Here is an 18,345-nt window from a genome sequence, read left to right as displayed (position 1 = left end):
CAGACTTGAGGATTCAGAGGAAGGACCCTCTCTGTCCAGTGTTCAATTCATTTGACCGTTCACCAGTACAGCTTTATTACATAAAGTAATCACTAGTGTGACGCTGAAATATTACACTAGACCACTGATGCGGCATCATATGCCATCATCTACAAATCACTTTTGATGGATTTGCAAATTATGGATTCAGACAGATGGATTAATAAAATGAAATTATGGATGGCTTCATCTTGTAAGTATGGGAGATCAGGGCTAGTAACATTTCCATGGTTATTCGAAAATATTTGAAAATATATATCAAGTAGCCTATATGGTATATTTATTATATATATATATATATAAGGATTTTTTTTTTTTTTTAGGAAATATAGGAAATTAAGTTGATATAAATTAAAAAGATATTTACTGCACATTTATATTACTGCACTATATAAATATATATATTTATGCCTTCTTTAAATTGGTGGATGTGGTTAATCGATATTAATCAATTCTAAAATAAAAGTATGTGTTTATATAATATATGTGTGTGTATATATATTGCTATATTTATACATATATGTGTGTGTGTGTGTGTGTGTGTGTGTGTGTGTGTGTGTGTGTGTACACATATATTATATAAACAAACTTTTATTTTAGAAAACTTAAATGCATTTAATTTGACAGCACTAACATATGTATGCATGTTTTGGTTCGACAAAAAAGAGCTAATAAAAAGATTAAGATTAAACAGATAATAAAAAATTATTGTATAAACAAAGCGAAGACATTAGAAAAAGACATTAGAATAATGTACAAAAGTAAATTTATTGGTATCAGTATATTTAAAATACACACACAATTTCTATGTTTATGTATTTTTCAATATTTCCTTATTTATCTTTTGGTGAATCATAAAATGATGGATGAGTGGTTGGATGGATAGAATATTTAATAAATATATATATATATATATATATATATATATATATATATATAAAACCACATAACTATATATAATTTTACAAACCTCATCCATGGAAAATGAATATATATATAGAAGATATAAATGGTCAAATATATTTTATAAAAGCATTTTCATATTTATATCTAAACAACTATATATTGTAGAATTATTCATTATTCATCGACCATAGACACTTTCCACTCCATTCAGTGAAACTCGCGCCTGTCCCTTTAAATGTGGGACTCAGCCTGTGGAATGCGCCTCTTTTCCCATAATGCCGCGCGGCGCAGTGCAGGGACAGTCAATCTACATACATCAGTCGCGATTGCCGCAGGGTTTTTTTTTTTTTTTTAGGTTGCCAAGTGATGCGTTGTGTCTTTTTGTGTGGCTGTCATAGTAACCTGAGTGATGTTTGAGGTGATGCGATCGCAACGCGCGTGACGGCGTCATAAACGGTGAGTTTATTCAGCGCAACAGGTGTTTGCTAACAGAGCTAATAAACACACAGCAGCTAAAACACGTTCAAACTCTTTACAAACGTCTGTTTTTTACTTCACGCAGGGGATTGTTTAGCTACAGGTGTCTCTTTTGAAACTTTTTAAATGACAGTCGCGTTGAAACAGTTGAAAGTTTGCTGAGAGGTCAGCTGTCCGCTGTGTTTAGTTTCATTGGCTAGTCGAGCAAGGCAGTGTTACGCAGGACTTCAAACTTGTTTTATTCAGACGGCTTTTGTTCATACTCGTTCATTTGGATGGTTTAATTCAATTAGATTTTTGTGTTTTAGCATAAAGATGTAACATGTTTACAATATAAGACCTAACTAATCAAAAATTACGTAAGGTTCCCACCAGAATGAGTTGCTAGGGTCTTCTGGATGGTTGTTCTGTGGTTGCTAGGGTCTTCTGGATTGCTAGGGTCTTCTGGATGGTTGTTCTGTGGTTGCTAGGGTCTTCTGGATGGTTGTTCTGTGGTTGCTAGGGTCTTCTGGATGGTTGTTCTGTGGTTGCTAGGGTCTTCTGGGTGGTTGTTCTGAGTGGTTGCCTCCACCACCAACCCTCTATAGAAGTCCGACAAGTTAGAAACATAGGTTAACATAACTTAAAAAATAAAAGTGAATTGTAATCATATCATTTTATTAATGTATTTTGGTTCTGGTTTAACATAAAATTATATATTTTTTTGTAACAATGTGTTTAATATTACATTCTGTGTCATTATAATTCAGTCTTTGATTTTTTTTTCTGGTCTTAGTTTGGATGAATTATTAGCCTATTATATATATTTTTTTATCATATTGCTATAAAAAAGACAAAATTAGGCATTAAGTATTATTATAATGTTTTGAACTTTCTATTTATTAACCAATTGTTAAAAACTAAAATTTGACCAATGTTGAAATTTTATTGTTCATTTCTGCTTTTTTGACAACAACTAAACGGTTATTATATTATTACAACAATAGACATATGTAATGTAAATATTTTAAATTATTATTACTATTATAATAATAATAATTATGATTATGCCATTGTTTATGCAGATTTGCTTTTGTAATCTAAAATAGTTAGACAAGATCATGTCATTTTTTAGGATCTAACATTAAATTAGTTTTTTAATGTGACAGTGTGTTGAATATTACATCCTGTCTTATAATTATGAATTATTCAGTCTTGCAATCTTTGCTTGGTCTGGGTTTGGCTGAAGAATTTATTAGATTATTTTATTTTTGTGCGCTCATATCGATTAATCGCATCTAACATGGAAGTTTGTATATATATATATATATATATATATATATATATATATATATATATATATATATATATATATATATATATTACAAACTTTTATGTTAGATGCGATTAAGCGATTTGATTTTCTATCATTTTTCATGAGGAAATTTTTTTATTATATTATTTAATATTTTTGAGTGTCTATTTATTAACCGAAAACAGTTATTATTAAAGACTAAAGATCAGCCAGTGTTGGTTTTTATGACTGATATGAAGCAGATTAGTTTTGTGCAGTGACAGATATGCATTTTATTAGTAAATGTTTGAGTATTCTTGACAGTTGATTTCTTGTGGTTTTGATTCTTGTCCTTTCTAAGCACTTTTTGGTCTGTTTTTGGAGGAGTGATGATGTTTCGGTTCCTTCTGTCCTCGTGTAGCCCTTCTTAGGCTGGTTTCTCCGGGGTTTTTCTGCACGGGTCACATGCTTTAATTGCGTTTGGCAGTAGCCGCCCCGTTCAGGGATTCTCCCCCTCCGCATGCCTCAGGTTCACCTCGCTTTTGTCACACAAGCTCGTTTTATGTCTTTGTCAGAGCGTGTGGTTCTTCTTAAAAACACTGTGTGCATTCGGCCCACGTTTACATTCCGGCGAGCGGATCATGTGATGTGATAACGGGATTATGACTGATCCTCGTTGAGTTCTAGTTCCTGTTCCGTGTTAAAGATGCTCTCTTGATAAAGCCTCCTTAATGCTGATCATAGACAGAAGTCGTTTATTGCTAAAAGAATTACATTAAACAGCTAAATCGCTCAAATAAATATGTTTTTATGTTTCTCATGAAGAAAAAATAGCCAACTAAAAATCAACCGATATTGCTTTTAATGGCAGAAATTATACAGAGAATTTGGTAACACTTTACAATAAGGTCTCATTTGTTAACGTTAGTTATTGCACGGCATTCTGATTGGTCAATCGCCATCCAGCTGTAAGTTATTCCCAGATAACAACCGCTGAAAACAGATAACGCGGCTCATCCGGGTTACTGAAGTCAGCAGCGCTAGGCTATACACTTGCTAGGAACGGTTTTTCTTCGTGGAAGTTTTGCATTTGGTGAGCTAATAAAATATTAAAACTCAGTCAAATCAATATTTTTTATACAGTTATTTAATTATGCCATCTAGTATCGTGGACTCCATTTTGTGTCTGTTGTTTTGTACACTGTTGGATTATAAGATACAAACAGGTACGATTTTAAAACAGTTTAATCTGAAATCAATATCTTTTATCTCCATAATTATGTATGTGGCGAAATGCCGTGGAATGCCTGTAAACCGTATCTCTTAAATGTCTGTCTAGTTTGAACTTGCCGCGCTATAGCGACTGCTCTCTCCGCGGAAGCTTTGCGTTTAAAGACCTAATAAATTACTCAGATCAATATTTCGTGTCTAATTATTTACTTATGTGGGAAGTAGCCGTGTGATAAGCGGTACAGATAATGTAGGCCTACATCCGGTTGTTATCTCAGAATAAACCCCGACAGGGTAATGAGGATCCCTACGCGAAGTGGAGCAGATGTACATTATCCCTTACCTAATGTATGTATCAAATAAATAGAGTAAATATATATATTTTAAAGCAATTGTTACTTAATAAAAATGTTCTTTTTTTATCTTAAAAGTAAATGAGTAAATGTTGAGATTAACATTAATAAATTATGTAAGTATTGTTAATGTTAGTTCATGTTAACCAAATTGTTAGCGGTAATTTTTATGTGTCCCATTGCTGATATGTTCAAGTTCAAGTTCCGTTTATTTATAGAGCACATTTACTACCGGCTGTCAACCGACCAAAGTGCTGTACAATAATTACGATCAAATACACAATAAAACAATCAATGATCACTTGTAATCAATAAATACAAAAATCCAATTACATATTAAAAGCTGAATCAAACAGATGAGTTTTCAGAGCAGATTTAAACTCAGATAAAGTGGAAGCCATTTTAATTTGGATTGGGAGTTTGTTCCACAACGTGGGGCCCGCCACTTCAAACGCTCTATTGCCCCTGTTTTTCAAGCGGGTTCTGGGAATCTGAAGGAGGAATTTGTTTTCCGATCTAAGCCCTCGCTTAGGGGTATATAGGTGAAGTAGGTCCGACAGGTATAATGGTGCAAGATTATTTAGTGATTTGTAGACCAGTAATAGAATTTTATATTCAATTCTATGCTGAACCGGTAACCAATGTAGGGATCTCAGAGGGGTGTAACATGCTCAAACTTTTTACATCCCTTCAGGAATCTCGCTGCTGCGTTTTGAACGACTTGTAGGCGTGAAATTTGAGTCTTAGCAACACCATAATATAGAGAGTTGCAGTAGTCCGGCCTCGATGTTATGAAGGCATGGACAGCGACCTCTAAAGAGGCGTTAGAGAGAAAAGATTTAATTTTAGAGAGAGAGCGTAGATAGAAAAAGCTAGAGCCCACTACAGAGGTAATTTCAGTCTGTCAAATTTCAGACTATTATCGATCATCACACCCAGATTACGCACTTGGGATGAGATACTCAGATTTGAGAACTCCAAATTTTCAGAGTTTTGTCTACTAGTTTCGGAGGGGCTAAAGACAATAATTTCCGTTTTATCTGAATTTAAAAAAAGGACATTTTTTGAGAGCCATGATTTTACGTCGTCCAGACACGCGGATAAACAACTAAGAGCATGCTCATTTTCGGAGGTCAGAGGCAGATAGATTTGCATATCATCAGCGTAGCAGTGGAAAGAAACATTATGTTTCCTAAAGATAGATCCCAAGGGAAGCAGATAGAGAGAGAGAAGAGAGTAGGTGCAAGAACAGACCCCTGCGGTACACCACTGGTTAGCTTGCGTGATGATGAATTAAAATTTCCTATTTTAACCGAAAAAGTTCTATTGGTTAAAAAAGATTTGAACCAATTTAAGACCTCACCATTCCTCCAAGCCCCACATAGGACTCCAAGCGAGAGATGAGAATGTCATGATCGACGGTGTCAAAGGCTGAAGACAGGTCTAACATAACTAACATGACAGAATCTCCCGAGTCAGTAGCCATTAAAATGTCATCTAGAACTTTTACAAGGGCCGTTTCCGTACTATGCAGTGTTTTAAAACCTGATTGGAAGGTCTCATAGATGTAATTGTTAGTTAAAAACGATTGTAGTTGCAGAGAGACAATTTTTTCCATCACCTTAGAGATGAAAGGTAGAACAGAAACAGGCCGAAAGTTTGCTAAAATAGAAGGATCCAGTGTAGATTTCTTTAATACACGGGTGACTGTGGCCATTTTTAAGCTCTCAGGGATAACCCCTGCTTTCAGACAGTTATTAAGTAGAGATACAAGCCCTGATCCTACAGTATCAATTAATTGCTTTAAGTAGCGGGGGTGTATAATGTCATGGGGACTAGGGGAGATTTTTAACTTAGTAATTACTTCTTTAAGAGATTGCAGAGAGATGGAATTAAAAGTGGTCCAAGAGGCCGAAGGACTCTTTAGCAATGTCATTTCACCCTGGGTCACTTGTATTTTAGCTCTAAGATTGGTAATTTTGGTCCCAAAATAATTTAAAAAAATCTTTGCATAATGCATTGGTCGCATTGTTAAAAATCTGTACAGAGGGATTAAGTGCTGAGTCTATAATCGAAAAGAGAACTCTAGGAGTTTGATGGTGTTTTTCAATCAAGTTAGAAAAATAGAGAGACTTGGCTTTCTTAACAGCGTTCTGGTATATCAACAAACAGTTTTTAAGTATATTAAAAGATATTTGCAGTTTGTCCTTCTTCCATTTCCTTTCTGCTTTCCTACATGATTGTCTCAAGGCGCGAATGTCATGATCTATCCAAGGCTCTGATTTACGCTTCGGCTTTAGAGACCTATAAGGTGCAACATCGTTCAGTGTTTCCAACCATACAGTGTTTATAGATTCAAGATGCTGCTCAACATCTAAATCAGATAATAAAAACTCATGGGACAAAGAGAAAATATTTCCATTGTAGCGTTCAGTAAAAGCCTCGCAGAATCGAGGTGAGTACACACGGACCTGTTTAGTGTCAGAGACAGTTCTGCAAGGAATTGCGGGGAGAGACATTTTAAACATGATTGGAAAATGATCAGAAATCGGAGATTCAATCACTTCAGTATCAATTATAGACAGACCAAAAGATAGTATTAAGTCCAGCGTGTGGCCTTGATTGTGTGTAGGTTCTTTAACCCATTGTATCAGATTAAAAGAGTCAATTATATTCAAGAAGTCCGCCGCATATGCAGAAAAGATTTTTTTTTTTATGTCTATTTTATTTTTTATTAATTGTTTATCTATAAAACAATAACCCTGATCATTATACTACCACAATAAAGATGTTTACATTATAAATATTTTAATATAACAATAAAAGTAATAATTATTATTATTTATGCCATATTTGTTTTGTGTCCGATAACTGATATAGAGAACAGATGTGTTTTATATACACAAACTTATATTTACAAACTTTTATGTTAGATGTGATTAATCACAGTTAATCGATTTGACAGCACTTTTTAATATTATTTTTCATGAGAAAAAACAAATGTTGATTATTATATACATTTTTTTTTTTTTTTTCTGTTTATTAACCAAAAACTCTTTCTTCAAATTGCGACCGACTTACACAAAGCAAGTAAAGAGCGCTCCTTTTATAATCACTTAAGGTGTCGGTCAGTTCAGTGGATACTATAGAAGAACAATGGGTAAGAGTACAATAAGAGTTGTAATTAATAAGAGTACAATATTTAATAAGAGTACAATATTTTTTAAAAAATGTGCCTATAAAATGAGGCTTTTGCACGTTGCTGTTGTTAATAAAAGTAAATTTGATCAGCATCTCAATTCAAGCTCAATGCTTTACTGTTACATTTCCAATAAACAGACATGTAATATTATTAGTAACTGCATTTATTAATACTTTATGATTAAAGCTACCAAATCAGATGCTGGCGCCACCATCTGTAGAACTTAGTGGCACCGGTGCTACTGCTCTCAAATGTTAGTCTGAAGCCCTGAAAGTGCGTATTGACAGAGAAGAAGGGGGATAATAACCTCGTTGTCATAATTATTTCATATTTATTTGTTTTAGATAATAAATATACCTGTTAAACACCTGAAACGTATAGTGGAAAGTTGGCACATTTTAAAATAATTCTTCTCCGGTCCGTTCGGTAAAATCACATTTATTTTAAATTTCCCGAGACCTGATGCTGCTAATATCAGATCCGACCCGTGTCCGAGGCACTAGTCAAAGTTTTGGACCTGAACCCTCTCGGTTCGGACCCTGGGTTTTTGGATCCAAGTGGACCAGTGAAGACCTCTAGTGTAAACGCCCCCTAAATGTCCTCAAAGCCAATAGAAATGAACTAGAAGCCACAAATTTAGATTTATTATATGCTGTATAAGTTCATCAGATGTCAGTGTTTTCTGCTGTAATGTCCTGTGGTGGTGGCATTGATCAGACTCTCAGTTTGCTGTGTTTCTAATTAGGTTTGTGGCTAAATGGATTGAATCAGTCACTTTGTGGAGTGAAAAGTGGAAAATGGCCCGCAGGGACAGGACAGAGACTTTTTGAATGGATAATGAGCACTTCTGAAAGCTCTTTACCCCCAATAAACCTGTGCAGATAGTTCGTTTGCACAGAGGAAAAACAAAACACGGATTCATATCTGATAATCTGATTATGCTTTTAAATATCTGCCAGATTTCTTACTGCAATATTTCCTTTCTGTTCCTTCAAAATGAAAGCAGTATTGCGAAACATAACGGTCTCGTAGTGGTACAATCCGCCCCAGTTCTTCGAGCCCTTCCTTTCCATGTAATTTCAGTTTACGGGACAACCTACATGTTGGTTCTGATAAGGAAAGTGTTAACCTGTTTCTCTCTCTCCCGCCGTCTCTGTTCGGGCCGACAGACTGCGCCGTGAACGTCCACAAGAGCTGCAAGAACCTGCTGCCTGAGTGTAGCAGTAAAAGCAAGGTAAGATTCATGCACATTTATACATTCACATGAAATATGGGGAAAAAAAAGAATAAACTTCACTTGGTATTAGTTTGGATCAAATTTAGCTTCTTAAAGACAACAAAAGGCTTTATCTTTGGTCAGAGGAGTGGCAGATTAAGCGGTTTGTTGTAAATGATAAACTAAGTGTGTTTTTTGCTCTATGCAGACAAAAGACTCTGTGCAAAAGTCGTCAAACACCGCAGCTCAGTCGTACAGTCAAGGTAAGCACATTTGCAGACTAATTATCATAGTTTTAGCATTATACTTGATCAGTGATTGGATGTGTGTGGATCATATCTCTTAACCAATGGCGTGTCGCTACTTGTGAAACAGTTTTGCAGTAAATGTTTAAATTAATTTGCATTTTTAAAACAATATCTTATGTTAAAGGTAGTTAAACTAGTCAAACTAGTCTAAAATTAAGTTAGAGAGAATACAAGGTGCAAGTCATGGGGTTTATATTTTATTTATGGGGGCAAAATGATTTTAAATCACATCAGTTTTTTTTTTCTGTCACAAAAACTAGAAATTTACTCTAAATATCACCACTAAATATATAAGATTGTGATGAATGGGAGAAGTTATTTTGTAAAATGATCAGTACATATCAAATCAATATTTTATATTTATTTTTTGCGATAAAATCACCATAAATTGACACAATTGAATTTCAGTTTTAGTTTTTCATTTTAGTACTTAATATTACCATAATATTTTATTTTAGTCATGTAATATATCTCATTATTTGCTGTAAGAAGTGTCTGGTAAATAAGCGTTTTCCCACTTGTAATCTGCCTGGTTTAGTTGACTGGTGCAGCTGCGTGAGGAGCTTGTTTTGCTGTCCTCTCGCATGTGTGATGGTGTGTTTAATGGACACTGGGCCGGCACATGCTGAGTCCCCTGATAGCAAATTAAGGTCATCTGGCTGTTTTTCCCTGCGTTTGCCATCGTCAGAGAAGCACTTAAGAGGTTAATCACAGTTCTACAATTAATTACCCCACAAATCTGATCAGGACTCACTGTTCGTGCTGTAGGTTTGAGACAGTTTTGGACGGTTGCAGGATTCACATGTTAATAAACAGATATTAAAGTGCCCCTATTATGGTATTTTGAATATTCCCTTTCGTGCAGTGTGTAATATAGCGGTTTGTGAATGCAAACGTTCTGCAAAGTTGTAAAGTCGAAAGTGCACAATAAACAAAGTTATTGTCTCCCAAAAGAAAGAATCGACTCTGAACCGTCAATACGAGTCGTTTTTAACTCGAATCCTACAGATTTACGGTTCTACGTCACTAGAAGATATATTTGCATAATGCCCGTCTATGTTGTACGTTTTCCGCCTGCGAACACCTTGACCAGCCCACAACACGTTATTTTACTGACGACTGACGACCAACTTGCTCCTCATAATCACAACCTCTAGGTGTGAATGTATACGTTTTCTACCGGGTGTTCAAAATACGCATTTTTGTGTTTTATATTGTGTACGTTTCTGGCTAACCGGCTAACTCACGTTATTACTTACTGAAATAATTCTGCTAATCAGATGTGGGCCACTATTACCTAAAACTGTGTCTATTAATGCAGATTGTCTGTCATTCTTACTACTTTGAGTATATATAAAGGTTGGAGCAAGATTTGTTTTTACAAACGTTTGTTACATCAGTCATTCACGTTAGTACGGGCGAACATATGCAACGTTATATGCACCTCAATAAATTAGAAATATGCACATCGTTTTGTTGATGGACATACACTTGTTAATGCTGATGGTGAGGAATTACAGTTGCAACATCTCATATAATGTACCTCAAACTGAGTAGCGCATCACTGAGAAACGTCCTGCTCAAGTCGACCTTGCGATGGAGGTTTGTGTCGAATAACTAGTTCTTCCAATGTTTCATCATCGGACTCACGCTCGCATTCATATGGTAAAATCAACGTCATTGTCACTGTCTTTACAGTGTGTATCACTGAGAACTGAGGAGCCCTTCAGACGTAGCTGCAGTTCAGTTATGGTAATGGACGTTTAGTTTCCGAAACGCGCTGTACACGGTTAGACCAATAACAACAGACTGTGCCATCTGGCCAATCAGAGCAGAGTAGCTCGCGGGAAGGAGGGATTTAGAGAGATTGATTCATTTGACGAGTCGTTTGAGAATCATTGAAAAATGTGGTGATGTGCAATGTATATTATGAGAAAATGAAAGTGTTTTTTGACTTTTGATGCATGTAAACCTGTTGTAGGAGACTCCAAAACAACATTAAGAACCTTTAAAATAGCATAATTGTGGCACTTGAAAGTCCTGAGTGCTGATTGGTTAATGCAACACATTCAGGCAGTGATCAAACTGATTGAGAAAGCACGTCAAATCTAGCAGAATAGCATTTCATGTACGTTGTTGGTGGCTTCCTCCTGCCTAGCCTCTCTTTACTTCTTGTTTTGTAAGATTTTGTCATGAAATCAAACCAGAGGGTCCGTCTGTAGACAGATGATGTTCAGTTAGCCAATGTGGTTATTATTCCTGAGCTCTGGACATCTCGTTAAACACCTCCCGCTGTGACCGAGGCCGAGGTGGGAATTGCTTTAAGAAGTGCGGATGAAGCCTGTAATGCTTCACTCCCCAGGGGAAAACATCTGGAAATGTCTTCCTTCACTCAGAGACTTCTGGAAGAACATCTTCTTGTAAATGCATAAAGGGGCTGCAGCTGAATATTGGTGATTTCGCCACATGTATATCTGCATTGTTAATCTTACTGATGAGATTGTCGGCACATCCATTTAATAATTAGATAGAGACCAATACAGATTTATTTTTTATTTAAAAAATGTCATAAATAAATGTATTTACTAAATGTTTGTTTCATCTGAATGGGATACTAAAGAGTGAATTTATTTAGTAATTTTGAAAAAATAATACCACATTAAATTATACAATTATTTTACAGTGCTCGTCCAAGATAAGTCGATTTTTTTGAAGACAATTGAAAGAGAATTGCTATTCCCTGTTTAAAATGGCAATTACAAAAAAATAACTAGAGAAGCACCGAAACTTCGGCCACCAAAAACTTTTGGCTGAGAATTATTCAGATTTTATTACATTCAATGTAAGCTGTGATTGATTGACATTTCATATTTGTATATTTCAACAAAATATATATTATTATTACGTTTATTGTAATTTTATTTAATATGAATGTAGCATTTGTTTTAATTTGTTCCATTTTGTAAGGTTCTTGTTTAATCTGCTGCATAAGCTAATAAAGTTGAATTCATTCATATTTATTAATAATATAAAAAAGTGTCATTTATTAATAATATAATCAATTTGTAGATATTTTTTATAAAAAATAACAATAGATAAGAATATATTATTATTGTAATTTTATTTAATATAAATGCAGCATTTGTTTCAATTTATATTTTGTAAGGTTATTTATTATTTGTTTAATTTGCTTCATAGAATAGACTAATATTTATTAATGAAATAAAATTATGATTTATTATTAATAAAAAATATTATATGTATCAACTAGTGCTGGGAAAAAATAAATCAATCGCAATCCAAAATAAAAGTTTGAGTTTGCATAATATATGTGTGTGTACTGTGTATAATTATTTTGTATATATAAATACATACATATGCATGTATTTAAGAAATATTTGCATGTATATACTGTATATACATTTATACATAATTTATATTATATATAAATATAAATAATTTATATATAAATAAATAAAAATCTTAAATATATACATGCATATGTGTGTATTTATATATATACAAAATAATTATACACAGTACACACACATATATATTATGCAAACACAAACTTTTATTTTGGATGCGATTAATCGCGAGAAATTTTTTCCCAGCACTAGTATCAACATTTTTAAACATATATAGATGCAACAATTTTAGTATTTTTTCTTTATAAATTAAAACGTGTTCAATAAGAATTTATTATTATTATTATTATTATTATTATTATTATTATTATTATTATTATTATTATGTATTATCTGTCAGGTTCTCCCTGGAGATGGTAATTGAGCTTGATGGTTTACTTGCTCACACTAATCTGATTGTGAGACTTAGACTCTCAGCTGTTTCATTAAAACTTCCTCCGTCTCAACAGGGGAGCGATGGGAGGGAGGCGAGGAGGGAAGGCGCACGCGTGATTTCTAGAACCCACTCTCCTCTTTATAAGACCAACCGTCCTCTCAGTTAGTGTGGTCTCAGTTAGTCAGACATCATGGCACTGGCTTTACCCAGAGTCCGAGCTTCTCAGAGGAAGAGCGGTTCACGACTCCCGGCGTCCTCGGGTCTGTCCCGCAGGCTCGGGGTTCGAGTCCTCCTCCATCGAGACTTCCTCACCTGCCGTTTCCTCGACTCCATGCCTCGCTCAGTTTTGAGGCACTGCAACCGCACTGACCTGTCTCGTTTCTCTGCAGCTCTGCGGGACCCCAGCTCTGCCCTCACTCCCGTCAATGGCTCGTCCCGAACGTCGCGCTGTGTTACAGGTATGACCGTTCCGCCCAAAGGACACAGCGCCCAACCTGCCGCCTCCAGCAACCCTACAGTCAGCCACAACAGCAGCAGCGGGTGAGTCCTGTGTGTCTGCAGTCATGCATTCTCATTACTTCACCAACATTAATTACTTTAGAAAGGAAGATCATTACTTTATCATCATAAAGCGATTTATGATAAAGGCACCTTAAGCTCAAACTGGCTCCATCTCGTTTGCATAATATAATGTAACATCTATAACACATTTCTGTGCTTTAGTGTTAATATTACTGTTTATATTACTGTTGCATTTAGGTTGATTAGAAGTGTGAGGCTTATGTATCAATGCAAATGAAGAATGTGCTTTCATAATTACTGCAGCGTTTGCTTAGTCATGTTTTCTGGCAGCTCTATCGCAGGAGAGATGGACGAGGTTGACGGGTTCAGGCTGAAGCGCCCCGCTGACGACACGCTATCTCTCGCCTCCACTGTAACCGATTCGCTCATCGTTGAAGGTGAGGTGTTGATTTTAAAAGCCCAACAACACTGAGAACACCCAGAACGTGAGATAAGGTGTCTTGTGTAATTTATGACGGGTTGTGTAAAGCGTTGAGCAACACTTTGTAATTCAGGATTTGAATGAATGTTGATCTGTGTGTGCAGATGCTTATTACACCACAGTGCGAGGGGAGCTGGAAGCCATCGCGCAAGACTTCGAGGTGGAGTCCTGGAGTCTGGCTGTGGATCAGCACTTCTTAAAGAAATATTCGAAGGAGATGATGAAGAGACAGGATGTTATATATGGTTAGTGTTATTTTCCTACCCACACTGCTCTTGGAACTTGTGAATTTTTATCTCTGCAAGTTGTCAAAGGTGTTTCCAGATCTTCTCTAAAGCTTTTCCTGTCTCCTCCAGAGCTCATCCAGACGGAGATCCACCACGTGCGGACGCTCAAGATCATGCTCCGCGTTTATGCTCGAGAGCTGCGGGAGACGCTACAGCTGGACGACAGGAAACTGGACTGTCTGTTTCCTCAGCTGGACAGCCTGCTGGAGCTGCACAGCCACTTCCTGTCCCGCCTCAGGGAGCGGCGCGCAGAGTCTGTGCAGCCGGGCAGCGAGCACAACTATGCCATCCAGAAACTCGCAGATATTCTTATATCACAGGTACATGCTCTAAATTTAGTGCCGTTGCTTCACACCTTCTGCTCTGTATTCCCTGCTTCATTATTCCTGTTGTCACCCGTTTTCCATATGCTTCCCGTTTCACATTTCCTGTCTTTTGCTTCCTGTTTCACGTATCCTGTTTTCACACTTTTGCCCCGCGCTTCCAGCTGTTGTCATACTTCCTGCTTCACACTTCCTGGCCTACATTTCCTGCTTTATACTTTGTCACACTTTTTTCCTAAACTTCCTGCTTCACCTTTCCTGGTTTAGGTTTTTTGCTTCAAACATCCTGTTGTCACACTTTCACCCCACACTTTCTGCTGTTGTAAAGCCTGTTATCCCCTCTTGCCTTAAACTTCGCTCATCACATTTCCTGTCTTTTGCTTCCTGCTTCACACATCCTATTGTCACCCTTTTTCCCTATGCTTCCCGTTTCACATTTCCTGTCTTTTGCTTCCTGCTTCACACATCCTGTTGTCACATATGTGCCCCACACTTCCTGCTGTTGTCATACTTCCTGCTTCACGTTTCCTGGCCTACATTTCCTAAACTTCCAGCTTCGCCTTTCCTGCTTCAAACACCCTCGTTACATTTCCTGTAACAATAGAATGTTTTATTCACTTCTTTGCTTACACATCCTGTTGTCATGCTTTCAGCCCATGCTTACTTCCACAATTCCTGCTGTTGTAAAGTCCAACATTTCACATTTCCTGACTTTTGCTTCCAGCTTCACACATCTTGTCACACTTTTGCCCCACACTTCCTGCTGTTGTCATACTTCCGGCTTCACACCTCCTGGTCTACATTTCCTAAACTTGAAGCTTCGCCTTTCCTGTCTTACGCTTCCTTGCTTACACATCCTGTTGTCACGCTCTCACCCCACGCTTATTCCCACAATTCCTGCTGCTGTAAAGGCCAACATTTCACATTTCCTGACTTTTGCTTCCAGGTTCACACATCTTGTTTTCACACTTTTGCCCCAGTCTTCCTGCTTTTGTCATACTTCCTGCTTCACAACTTCTGTCCTATATTTCCAGCTTCACTTTCCACTTCATATTTCATGTATTTCGCCTCCTGCTTCAAACATCCTGTAATATTTCCTGCCTTACACTTCCTGCTTCATATACTGTTGTTACACTGTTGTTGCTTTTCCTTCCTGGTTCATACATTCTCTTGTCGCCTTTCCTGCGTTACAGATTGTTTTTACACTTCCTGCCCTATACTTCCTGCTCCACACTTCCCGCTTTACATTTCCTGCCCTACACTTTCTGCTTCACACATGCTGTTGTCACAAGTGTGAAAGCAGGAAGTGTTGGACAGGAGGTGTGAAGAGGAAAACATCGGGAAGGAAGTGTAAAGCAGGAAGTGTGACAAACAGCACGTGTCAAGCAGGAAGTGATTTTGTGTGCATCTGGTTTTAGTTTTCTGGAGAGCTTGGAGAGCGAATGAAGGAAAGTTATGGGGATTTCTGCAGTCGGCACACTGAAGCTGTCAACTACTACAAAGAGCAGCTGCAGAGCAACAAGAAGTTCCAGAACCTCATGAGGGTATGTTGAGATCTTATACGTCTCAATGTTGCTAACATTTGCTAGTTTGTCCTCAGCACTGCTTTGAATAATTTTCTCACCTTATTGTTTTTCAGAAAATAAGTAATCTGTCAATAGTGCGGCGGTTAGGTGTTCCAGAGTGCATCTTGCTGGTGACACAACGAATCACCAAGTATCCTGTTCTTGTGGAGCGCATCCTGCAAAACACTGAAGGTTGGTCATTACTGTGCCGTAAATATATCCGTTATGAAATATTATGAATGGGAAAGGTTATAAACACTTTCTTCTCACTCCAGCCGGGACAGAGGAACATGAAGGATTAGCACAAGCTCTCGGTCTAATCAAAGACACCATAGGTCAGGTGGACGGCCATGTCAATCTCTACGAGAAGGAAGCACGGCTGAGAGAAATCGCTTCCAAGATGGAGCCCAAGTCCCACGGGAAAATCAAAGATGGACGTGTCTTTCGTAAGGAGGACCTTTCTCAGGGCCGCCGCAAGCTCTTGTACGAGGGCTTGGTAAACTGGAAAGCCGCATCTGGTCGCCTCAAAGGTATTATGAGAATAATTTGCATACATGGGTACAAAGCCATGGGTGATGGTAAAAAAAAATAAGATGGGAGGAAAATGCTTTAAATTCTCTCTTTGAGAAACTTTGCGGTTGCTCGCAAATATGTTGTGATAGTTTTTCCTCCCACCTCATATAATTTCTATGTTTCTTGAGGGAACGCAATAGTTTTGTGAGAGAATGCCAAGTTTCTCGGGGGAACGCAATACTTTTTCCTAGAGAGTGCAAATGTTTTGTCAGTAAACACAAATGTTCTTGAGGGAACGCAATACTTTAGCGAGATAACTCAAATGTTTTGCGAGATAATGCAAAGTTTCTCCGGGGAATACAATACTTTTTGCGGAAACGTTTTCCAAGCGAACGCAAAGTTTCTTGGTGGGAATGCAACTGCTTGTTTAAGTCTGTGTGGTTCACAATTGACATTAGAGATTCTTCTTTGCTTCCGTTGCAGATATTCTTGCTATACTTCTTACCGATGTTCTCGTCTTGTTGCAAGAAAAGGATCAGAGATATGTGTTCTCAATGGTGGTGAGTACGATATGCACTTCGTTTTTGGTTCATACATGATGTGAAATTGTTCATCTTAATGAACTCATCTGTGTTGTTTCTCTGCCAGGACAACAAGCCATCAGTTATTTCACTGCAGAAGTTGATCGTGCGAGAGGTTGCCCACGAGGAGCGGGCCATGTTCCTCATCTGTGCCTCCTCGAACGAACCCGAGATGTACGAAATCCACACGGCCTCGAAAGAAGACCGCAACGCGTGGATCACCCACATCCGTCAGGCCGTGGAGAGGTCTGTGCCCGTCTATCACCACAATTAGTGTCAGTATTTACTTCTATCAGCATTTTTTTAACCGTTCTTCCTTGGTTCCTGTTCTTCAGCTGTCCACATACAGAAGAGAGATTGTTTAGTGAGGAAGAGGAAGCCAGAGTCACCCGGTTCAGAGAGTTTCAAGGTAAATGCCACATGTGCTATGTTTCTTTCGTAAACCATGACATTTTTTATTTAATTTTTCTGCTCATTTTGATGTTTTGTGATGGCTTTTTAAGAGCTTTGAATGATCTTTTGTCACTAGAGGGCGCACTTGCATTTTCCTATTGAAATATTGCAAATCCTGTATCTTTTCTCAAAAATAAGAGAAAAATAAAGTATGCTTATATATTATTATCTGTGTTTGTGTGTGTGTGTGTGTGCACAAACCTGACAGTAATGACATTGCTTTAAAGGTTTCAAACGTTTTTTATTTTACTGTCATTTTCTGTAGATCGCCTGACGTTAAAGGATGCTCTGATCGTCCAGAGCCTCACGGAGAAGCTGCAGTTGTTTGCAGAGCTGGCTGAATCTGTGGCCGGTCTAGAAGACGCCAGCTCTCGCTCCCGTCTGCTTCTGCGGGGTGACACCACCGACCTCCAGCAGGGGGAGAAGCTGCTCAAAGGAGCCATTACTGAAGGTAACATCTGAGAAGCTCACACAGGATCAGGGCCTGAATAATAATAACTCAATCAGTTATTAAATGTCTTTAGCACTGGCGTTATGATGCAATCTTGCATCTGAAAGCAAACGAGATTGTTTAAGAGCTAAATGTAGTTAGTGAAGCGTATCTCTTGTCTTTCTGTAGTGGAGAACCTACAGAACCTCCTGACATCTGGAACTCGGGAAACTTCTCCACAGACTGAGGGGAACCAGAGTCCGTCCTTGAGTTTGCTGCCACGCAGAGCAGACACATTCGGCGGATATGATACCATACTTCCTAAGAGTAAGAGCCATTACATACGATTAGACACTGATTATACATGTTGCATTAATCAGGA

The 18,345-nt window shown here is 37.5% G+C and overlaps 1 protein-coding gene across 2 annotated transcripts in view; it reads left to right on the top strand.

The window, feature by feature from the left end:
- Positions 1 to 18,345, top strand: part of arhgef18b (rho/rac guanine nucleotide exchange factor (GEF) 18b) — a 41,417-nt gene that overhangs the window by 11,711 nt on the left and 11,361 nt on the right. For both annotated transcript variants that reach the window (XM_084416612.1, XM_084416611.1), the window contains 14 exons: positions 8,650 to 8,714; positions 8,905 to 8,959; positions 13,198 to 13,348; positions 13,661 to 13,767; positions 13,916 to 14,056; positions 14,168 to 14,418; positions 15,840 to 15,965; positions 16,061 to 16,178; positions 16,262 to 16,516; positions 16,983 to 17,059; positions 17,148 to 17,326; positions 17,416 to 17,489; positions 17,799 to 17,984; positions 18,153 to 18,290. In XM_084416612.1, coding sequence (XP_084272738.1) covers positions 8,650 to 8,714; positions 8,905 to 8,959; positions 13,198 to 13,348; positions 13,661 to 13,767; positions 13,916 to 14,056; positions 14,168 to 14,418; positions 15,840 to 15,965; positions 16,061 to 16,178; positions 16,262 to 16,516; positions 16,983 to 17,059; positions 17,148 to 17,326; positions 17,416 to 17,489; positions 17,799 to 17,984; positions 18,153 to 18,290 — 1,923 coding nt within the window. The remainder of the gene's footprint in view (positions 1 to 8,649; positions 8,715 to 8,904; positions 8,960 to 13,197; positions 13,349 to 13,660; positions 13,768 to 13,915; positions 14,057 to 14,167; positions 14,419 to 15,839; positions 15,966 to 16,060; positions 16,179 to 16,261; positions 16,517 to 16,982; positions 17,060 to 17,147; positions 17,327 to 17,415; positions 17,490 to 17,798; positions 17,985 to 18,152; positions 18,291 to 18,345) is intronic.

This window comes from Rutilus rutilus (genome assembly GCF_951802725.1).
Source record: "Rutilus rutilus genome assembly, chromosome: 8".
NCBI classification, from domain to species: domain Eukaryota; kingdom Metazoa; phylum Chordata; class Actinopteri; order Cypriniformes; family Leuciscidae; genus Rutilus; species Rutilus rutilus.
Note: the sequence above shows the minus strand (reverse complement) of the source record. Positions and strands in the feature narration are given on the sequence as shown.